The sequence below is a fragment of the Medicago truncatula genome, chromosome 1, assembly GCF_003473485.1.
Source record: "Medicago truncatula cultivar Jemalong A17 chromosome 1, MtrunA17r5.0-ANR, whole genome shotgun sequence".
Lineage (NCBI taxonomy): Eukaryota > Viridiplantae > Streptophyta > Magnoliopsida > Fabales > Fabaceae > Medicago > Medicago truncatula.
The window spans coordinates 17,054,978-17,065,226 of record NC_053042.1 but is presented as its reverse complement, the minus strand read 5'-3'; the positions used below and the strand labels follow the sequence as shown (position 1 = coordinate 17,065,226).

Genomic DNA, 10,249 nt, shown 5'->3' with positions numbered 1-10,249 from the left:
TTCTACTTAAAATCATGGCATCTTCAAGTTCTGCCGGTGGTTCTTCATCGAATATGGATATAGATACTCCTGCTTATGAAATCAAAGGAAGAACTATGTCGATTGAGGAATGGGATCTAATCATTCAAGCGGAAAATCCAGTGGATTTCACTTCTCTAACTCATCATGGATGCGACTTGGTAAGATTCTACAAAAAGCAGAAGCTGATGAGTTACTTCAGTCTTCTCAACGGTCCTACTTATGAAGTGCTTGTCAGACAATTCTGGGTAAGAGCTTCAGTGTTTGACAAAGTTGCTGCTAAACAGGAAGAAGCTCAGATGATTCTGGTTGATCCTACTTTGGAGGGAAAAACCAGAGAAGAAATGGGTCTACTCGCCTTCACTGGGACTGAGATTAGATCAAACGTCATGGGGATTCCTGTAACAATCAATGAGCATGTGATTGCTCAAGCCATGAGAAGGGATGCTTCTGGGACATACGATGGAGAAGAGATTCCTAACCCCAGAACAAGCCCATGGAAGGAGATAGTAAACAACACTATCTACGGATCAAAGGATGCTAAGCCTTACAGCACCTTAAGCATGGAAAAGAAAATGCTGCTGAAGATCCAAAATGAAAACATTTTTCCCAAAGGTGGAGGAAATGATCAACCTTCACTTGGTCACAAAGTCTTTCTGCATCACACCATCTCTCAGGAAACAACAATGAACGTTCCCAAGTATATGTTTAAATACATGATCAAGGAACTCAAGAAGAGCCAGATGGAGAACAGGAAGTTTGTTCCCTATGGAAGGCTGCTCTCCATAATCTTTCAAGAAGGAGGACTCCTAAGTGCCCTGAAAGACGTGGGTATTTATGATAATCAGAAGCTGGGAGCAGTCACAGGAAAAATAATCAATGGGGCAACTCTAGTCAAGATGAGGCTGATTTCAACTTGCAAGAAACTAGATACAGATATGCATGAATCTGATGTCATATCTGATCTAGTCACTCATCACATCCCTATCTGCAAGAAAGATCCCCTGGATGTGCAGAGGGCCTACATCTTGGACTACTACAAGAGCTACAACAAGAAAATCAGCCTGAAAGATATCCCAGAAGAAATGTATGGTGGTGATCTGCCTGTGGCCAAAGGCAGAAAATCTAAAAAGAAGCAGATCACCAAGGAAGAATACCTTGCTGAAGATGCTACTGAGGTGGGTGCTCAGAAGCATAAGAAAGCTAAGAAGGAAAAATCTGCTATGTCCACCATTCTTGAGGAAGTGGAGGATTTGGATGATGTCCCTCTTATCAGAAAAAGGACAAGGAGTACTCAAGAAACAGCAGAACAGCCTGCTTCTGAACAAGCTGCTTCTGAACAAGCTGCTTCTGATCAAGCTGCTTCTGAAAAGCCTTCAAGTCCCAAAAATAAAAGAGAAGCTGCTCTTCAGACCATCAAAAGGAAGAGGTCTAATTCAACAAGAAATCTGAAGACAGCTGAAGGAAGAAGGGAAGAAATGTTGAAAGAACTGGAAGAGAACTGGGATGAAGACTCTAGCCCCAAGAAGGCAAAAAGGACTGCAACTTCTGAGCCCATAGTCATGCCCAGTTTTGAAATGACTGAAGAAATGAGGCAGTACGCTAGAGAGGTTTCTGCATCCAAGATAGCAGAAAAGAAAAGGTTGAAGGAAGTGTTTGAGAAAGAAAGGGATGAGCGTCTCAAGGCTGCAGGGTATGTGCCTACTCCTGACATTGCTGCTTTAGCGTCTGAGTTAGAAACAGTTCAGTATGGAGCAACTCTGCTTTCTCAAGCCTTGAAGAATAAGCAAGCTTCAGGAGCAACTTCATCAGATCCAGTTTCAACAGCTCCAGAAGCAATTCATCCAGAAGCTCAGTCCTCAGGTAATCCATCTAAAGCTCCAACTAATACTCAGTCTCTATCTTCACCCTCTTCATCATCCACAGAATCAGATGACCAACCCCTTAGCCAACATATAAACAAGCTTCTAAAAACCAAACCTACCAAACTAACAGAGTATGGAACACTTGACTATGAGAGTACTCAAATAGAATTTTCAAAAAATAGGATAAAACTTTGTGAGAAATTCAATTTGCCTACTACTCATCCACTATATCCAGATACTCCAGAACCTGTTAGTATACAACAACCTGAACCTACCCAAACAAACTCACCAAATAACCAATCTCCACAAAAAGCCTCTGAAGTAGCTTCAGATGCAACTACTTCAGAAACCCCCCAACACCAAGAATCCTCAACCCTTCACAACTTAGAAAAACATCTAGGTGGTGAAATGCAACCAACACCCACTAAGGCCTCTAAGACAGTTTCTGAGAAGACTGTCTTGGAAACCCAAACGGAAACCCAAACAGAAACCCAAACAGAAACCCAAACAGAAACCCAAACCATCCCTGAGCAAACTGTTCAGGAGCAAACTGCTTCTGAACAAGTTGCTCCTGACCAAACAACTTCTGACCAAACAACAGAACAACAACAACAACCAGATTCACCCACTATAATAGACTTAACCTCTGACCAACCTTCCACATCAAATACAACTCAAACTGAACCTTCACCCATCCCTGACCATATCCTGGAGTCTGAGTATATAGAGGAACAGCTGATTAGACTTAGTGATGAGATTCAGGCACTGATTCTTCGCAGAACAGTTCCTGCACCTCCTATTCACTATTATGATCAGTGGATGGATCTACAGAAGAGCTTTGATGAGCTGCTGGATCAGCTTAGAACTAAATGTGTGTCATCTCACTCTGCTATGCTGAAAAAGCTTTTGGATGATATGCATGAAGCAGCTAAGGAGAAAGAGCTGAATTTTGTGCCTCTGCTGGACATCACTCCTTTCTATCCAGAAGAAGAGTACATCACTAGGGCTGCTAGAATTCAGGCTGGATTTAAACGAAGAATGAGGGAAAAGGATGAGCTACTTCAGAAGAAGGATGATCAGATCAAGTATCTCTTAGAACAGTTGTATAAGCAAGCCCAACCTTAGTTGCACACCCAACTCTAGCTTGTTTTTTTACTTTTGTTCTTCGTAGCTGTGTCCTTGTATCTTAATCTTCTTTATATATATTATCATTGTTTCTGGATCTTGTGCTTTTTCACCTTCAATATGTTTTACAAGCTTTAACTCTGATGATATTTACTGTTTAATGCTGCTTGCTCTGATACTCTTTCTTTTGTTTCTATTCTTTTTGTTGATGACAAAAGGGGGAGTAAATGTATAGTATTTGTTAAGGCACTGAGCCCTACTATAACCACTTCTAAATTTCTTTTAAATACTTCTGATTTGATTTTATAAGTATTTTATTGAAATTTAATTAATAAGAATAGAACTTAGGGGGAGCTTACAAACCTCACCTTAAAGAACTATTAGACTCAGGGGGAGCTTACAAACCTCTGTCCCAGTAGTCAACTTATTAATTAGATCAACAACAATTGAACATTTTAAATACTATTGTTTGTCATCATCAAAAAGGGGGAGATTGTTGGAACAAAATGTGTTTCACAATGAACCTTATTAAGTTTTGATGATAACAAGGTATTAAAAATTGTCAATTGGTTATTACTAATAATTGTTCAAGTGTACAGGACCAAAGGCTACTCAAGTTATTTCAATAGGTCTTGGAAGAACAATGGAAAGAAAAAAAAGAAATTCTGAGCATCTGAAGAAAACTGCTCCTGAAGCTAAACTGCTCCTGAAGAGATGACGTCATCAGAAGCAGAAAGTCATCAGAAGCAAAAGTTTTCATCAGAAGCAATATCTTCACCAGAAGCTACTTTTGATCCTTTAATCAAACTGAAGATTCAAAGTTGCTGATTCTCAATTCAGTCTTATCAAAGAAGAACAAAGAATTGAAAGGGAGGTATCAACGGATATATGGATAGCACTGAGCTCTTGTCTCTCGTTAATAGAGTTGACAAAGTACAAGTGTACAACCACTACCTCCACTACTCTGTTTTCTGTCTACGCTACAAGACAAAACAACAGCCATGCCTGCAGAATTTGTACACTCAAGATGGGAATGAATTTGAAGTTTATTCTTCAAAGGACTACACCCAAATCAGGCAAAGGATCACTGGTGGATAATCAAAGGATTTCAAACGACTCTTTAGACGTGCTGATTATCTCAACGTCTCTTTCACACCTCTATATAAAGGAATGAAGACTTGAAGATTTAAGAGAGAGATACATAAGTTTAAAAGCGCCAAAACTCTGTCAATTTGATTCTACAAAGCACACTGAATTTCTGCACTGATTTGATACATCTTAGAAATTCAAAGTCTAGAGTCTTTTCTGTATTGTATTGTGAACACCACTGATTGTATATCAAGTGTTCAATTCAAACTCAATTCTCTGTATTTTTGTTTGATTAGAAGTCTCTCGCCTGCGTGCTTGAGCATTAGAAGTCTCTTGCTTAGTGCTTGAGCATTGGAAGACTCTTGCGTGTGTGCTTGAGCATAGTTTTGTGAAGTCTCATACTTAGAAAGTATTGAGCAGTTGTAATCTTTGTGATTATAGTGAAATCTCCTTGGAAGTGCAAGGGGGACTGGACTACTTCCGTGTTGTGGAAGGAACCAGGATAACTGCTTGTGTCTTTGTCTTTCTTTTCTCTGCTCTGTTCTTTCCGCTGCATATCTGACTCTGATCATTTCATCAGAAGCAATCAAACTGCTTCTGAAGTTTTATCAGAAGAAGTATTAATTAAGAGAAAAAGAAAACACAATTCAACCCCCCCCCCCTTCTTGTGTTTTTCACCTTCAAAGTCATGGGTGGAGAATCGATTACATGACTCTTTTTGAGAAAATTTATTTAGATTTGATTCTTGAAATCACTTATTTTAAAGTAGTTCAGCCCTAGTAGCAGAGAAAAACATATGTCTCGCCACCTACTCGAGGATTAGTCTCCTAATGGATTCAAATAAACTATGGTGTAAGATATGGATATTAAATACCCTAATTTTGATCAAAGATTACATAGCAATGAATGTCCAATTTATGTAAATTTTCGTACTCGGTTGTTAAAATTAGGCTACGAAAATTGTCGATAATTTTCCCATAAAAACCACCGAAGAAACAAAGTGAAAAATAACAAAACCTATCAAATATAATTAAAAAAAAAAGGTAAAAATATCACTAATAAAAATCTAAAAATCAAATAAAGGTAGTGCAATTTTTTTGGATTTTTCCAAGGATATAAAAATTAAGAAAATAAATAAATGAAAAATGAGTTTAAACCATGAGATTTTGGATTTTGAGGGCGGACTCAGGGGAGACTCTCTACTTATTATTATGTATTTTTTTGGACAAATTTTGAAGGAGACAAACGCAGTTTCCTGAAAACTAATTTTTTTTCCAACTAGGAATGTGCGCTTTCAAGATCTGAAACACAAGAAACACACGTGAACAATGAGTTAATATGGTTAGCATGATTCATGACTGATTATCCTTGTCACAAACAAGTTCAGTCTATGTGCTGACACAATTCATATTATTTAATCTGAATTTGTATTTTACGTACAAATACGGATTATATAATCTGAAATGTGTGAACATATTGACTACGATTATTTTTTGAAATTAGTCAAATGAGAGGTTTGACAAAGTTTGGATTATATAATATGAACTATTAATATTTTTTTCGAATTATATTTTCCAAACTGTTTTGAAACAAGAATCGAAGGAACAAGATAATTTATTGGGTGTTTTCTAAATTTTTAGGGGATTCAAATTATATAATTCGAAAATGGATAAAAATGAAAATTCAGAAAGCGTGCGAGAAACAAATAAAGTGAGAAAATAAACTCTCATAAATAGGACAAAAGTTTTGAAGTTTAGCCCACACAACCTCAGGTGTCCCCGACCATGGGTAGGAGAGGCGTCGGCTCAAGGCATTAATTTTTTTGGGACACCAAAATTATTATTTTATTCAATAGTTAGTACTATGGGCCTGTTTGGATTAAGCTTATTTTGAGCTTATGAAAAAGATTTATGCAAATAAATAAATTTTTATGTTAATTCATAAGATCTTACTAATGAAAATTGTATATTCATAAATTGTTTTTTCATAAACAACCTTAACAGATTTATAAATAGTACATTAATATTTCTTTATTTGCATAAGCCGGTTTATATAAGCTCTAAATTAAGTCAATCCAAACGAATATTTTTTTAAATTCACTTTGATTAATCCTATTAAATATTGAGATACCGTTCCATATATCCTTAGACACTGATTAACCTATTCCTAGCACAATTATTTTTAAGTAGGTGACAGTTTTTCATGTTTTCAGTTGAGAACAGGACGACCTGGCTTATGGCACCCTATGCAAGTTTTTTCCCTATACCCTAGTCCCTAAATAATATGATTACAAAATTAATAATTATAATTCAAATCATGAAAACTTAATTCTTTTTTAGCAAATCATGGAAACTTTATTGATGAAAGCAACGTAACCAAGAGTTGTTACCAAATTAAAGGGGAATAGAATAGTATAATTATTGATTAATAAAATTACCCTAGGTTGGACCCACAACAGAGCCGGCATAAAGAACCAGCCCATTTAATAGAAACCCTGTAATAGAAACAAAGTCAAATATTTCATCTTCTTTTCTATATGTCACACCTTTCCAAATCCTCTATATATAAAACCCTTATCTTTCTCTCATTTATATTTCATCATAACATGAAAATTACATTCTCAAATTAACTTATATAAAATTTACATTTTTCTAGATATATAATGGAATTAGAGATGATAACTTCTAGTGAAGATAGTGATGAGCAAGAAGTTCAAGATGAATGTATAGTAACCAAGAGATCTTATGATTGCACATTTTGCAAAAGGGGTTTCACTAATGCTAGGGCATTAGGAGGCCACATGAATATTCATAGGAAAGAAAGAACAACTTATAAGGCCAAACAAGGCACACCCAATTCCTCACCTTTTGTTCCAGCAGTTGTTTCAAGCCAACCTTCAACTTATTACTGCATTTTAGAGCCTCCTAGGAACTATGACATGTATCATCAAACATCAAAAACAAACCCTAGAAACTCTCCACCTACATTTCAATATGATTTTCTTAACACAAGCTCTCAATCTTTGTTGGGAACCAATTTGAGTCTCCAAATTGGTTCAAGCCATAAGGGCAATGATCAAGTTTGGAGAGGAATTGAGAAAGATGGTGAAGGGGTGGACCTAGAGCTTAGGCTTGGTCACGATTCATACTCAAACTACTAAGGTATATAACGATATATATTGTAATAGAGAGGTATCCCACGCATGCATAACATAAGCTTATCATTATGTATTAGGTAGTATACATTTAAGATGTAGCTCCCCGTTTAAATTTTATGGTTGTAAGCATATACTAGCAGAATCAGTTAATAATATATAGCATCAGTATTGTAATGTATAGGTTTATCCTTTCTCTTTTTCTAAGTTTTTTTTTTTTTTTTTTTTTTTTTCCCTAAGATCCTGTCTGTTACCTTTACTATAATATTGAATAATGATAAATATTAAGGGAGCCTCTGGACCGACCTATTTAACCTACAATTTTCGACATGATGAGTTAAAGTTTTGAGTTCGACCATTCAAGTTGACCTTCTCCTGATTACCCTACTTAACAAGTGGGACGAGTTAGGTTTGCCCGATAATAAGAAAAACTTTTAATATTTCATTTATCTTTTGAGTTTAATTTTGGTATTAAAATTCTAGATTTTGATAACGTAATTTTGTACCCGACCTATGACCAACTAATTTAGAGGACCAATCTAACTGTCCATGGCAGAGTAAAATTTTGTATAGACCGGCTCAACACTGAAATTGTTGGCGCGTGAAGTTTTTGAGTTTGAGATCTAGATATGATCACACTCTCACATCATAGGTCTTATAACCACTTTTCTAAAAAAAAAAAAAAAAAAAATCTTAACCACCATATAGCGAAACTTGATAGCAGTGCCCCAACGAATCTTGGAGGAGAATCTGATACCATCTTAAAAATTGCGGTTGTGTCTAACACAAACCCCAAAACCGTCTTGTGAGGTGAGGATTATACCTCCACTTATAAACACTTATTCAAGCTATCTCTCAACCAATTTGGAACTCTTTAACACAACCTGTTATTGCTTTTGGGTTTTTTCTTCAAGTGTGGATGACATGGTGGCATAGATGAAATGAGGACTGATGTGGCATCAGGGATGTTGTGTTGGTTTAGGTAGTCGAGGAGTTGAGAGGAGAGATGGAGATGAATGTGTTGTTGAAGGTCGTTCAATGGGAAATGGAAGTTGGTTTGAGGGAGAGAATGAAGATCGAAGAGTGTTAGAAAGTAGGGTTAAATATGTAAATAGTCCCCCTAAATATACCACCAACATTTGATTTTAGTCCCCCTAAAATATTCTTTAGGTTTTTGGTCCCTCTAAAATTTTCCATCTATCAAATTAGTCTCTGCTCTAGTGTAATACTCAATGTAGAACAGAGACTAATTTCATAGATGAAAAATTTTAGAAGGACCAAAAGCCTAAAGAAAATTTTAGAGGGACTAAAATCAAATGTTGGTATATTTAGAGGGAATATTTTCTCATTTAACCCTAGAAAGTATTTCAATGTGATTAAGTCTAGAACTGATAATATTGTTTATGAGCTTGATGATTTCTTTGATGAAACTGTGGAAACTAGGGTTAAGCTTTTGGATTTTTTTAGGCATAGGTAATTTAATTACCAAAGTTTAAAATTGTGATTGTATTTAAATATGTTTAATTACCACGTTACATGATTAAAAAGAATCACAATCAAATAATGTTGAGGCGGCCTTTTTAGATGGTTAAATGCATCTAAAGGTTCTTTAAGTTTTTCGTTTTTCCTAAAGTGGTCCTTTAAGTTTCAAAAATTTCAAACAAGTCCTTTTAGTTTTTGAATCGTTTCAAACAAGTCTTATTTTAGATAACATAGTTGGTAATTGCTTCCTTGAACTCATCTTTGGTACCAAATCTGGCGCCTAAAACCCACTTAAAATTAGTCATCTTTTTAGGCATGGAAAATGGTGGATAATGCTCTTTGTTTCTATCACCTGAATCATCGTCATTATCCTCTAAAAGGACTTGTTTGAAACGATTCAAAAACTTAAAGGACTTGTTTGTGGCTTTTGAAACTTAAATGACCACTTTGGAAAAAACGAAAAACTTAAAGGACCTTTAGATGCATTTCACCTTTTTAGGTCAATATTTTTTCTATGGATGCACTCGATTCCTTTGGTCATCCTGATTTTTAGGTGGAAATGTGGAAATGTATAAACTACTGGAATTAACTTGTTACATGATAAACTGCTGGAATTAACTTGTTACATAATACTCCCTCCGTCCCAAATTGTATGACGTTTTGAGCATTTCACACATATTAAGAAATGTAATTAATATTGTGTGGGAAAGAGATATTATGAGTTGTTTTACAAAATTATCCTTAATAAATGATATGGAAAAGATAAATGAAAGAATTGAAAAAAGAAAGAGTAATAAATAATTAAGGATATAATAGAAAAAGTAACATTAATGTTTCATTGGTATTCTAAAGTGACATACAATTTGAGACAAATATTTTTTCTAAAGTGACATACAATTTGGAACGGAGGGAGTAATGGTTAAAATTTAAACAACTTTAAGATAACCATTGATGCGAATTTATTCTTAAATGGCAAACATCTATTGTAAATGAATGTTGCGGTTGAATTTAATTTCGTATAAATGCCAAACATCTTTTGCGTTGATTAAATAAAGAATGGTTGGTAAAAACACTTTTTGGTTAAATGATAGAGTTGTTTGGATTGGTGTTCGAAAATGGTGATGTAGAAAATATATGGTGTGTTAGTAATTTAGAAATTGGTTTATGGACCTACCTATTTCTATTATTGGCCCAATAGAAATTTTTGTTTGGCCCAACCCAGTCCATTTAGCTTTTATAAGGAATTTACTAACCCACTCATTTATAACCAAACAAATTTTTCTAAAATAAAGGACAGGACAGAACAACTTCAATTGTCCAATGTTTGATTTGTAAAACTGTTTCAGGTACATGACAAACTGGAGGCAAGGGACACGACAAAAACATATATTTTTGTCCCTTACCAAACCACATCACAACTCTTTGTCTCACATACAAGTTGTCTAAAATACCAAAATAGCTTTTTGTCCTCCAAAAATCGTATAAAACAAAAAATTTATTTAATGCCATAAAAATT

General features: G+C 35.2%; 1 protein-coding gene across 1 annotated transcript; it reads left to right on the top strand.

The window, feature by feature from the left end:
• The first annotated feature begins 6,722 nt into the window (after positions 1–6,722).
• Positions 6,723–7,414, top strand: LOC25483021 (zinc finger protein 11). The gene has a single exon (XM_013611661.3). It carries the CDS (start codon positions 6,760–6,762, stop codon positions 7,255–7,257), a length of 498 nt encoding a protein of 165 aa, XP_013467115.1. The 5' UTR covers positions 6,723–6,759; the 3' UTR covers positions 7,258–7,414.
• Positions 7,415–10,249: the final 2,835 nt, after the last annotated feature.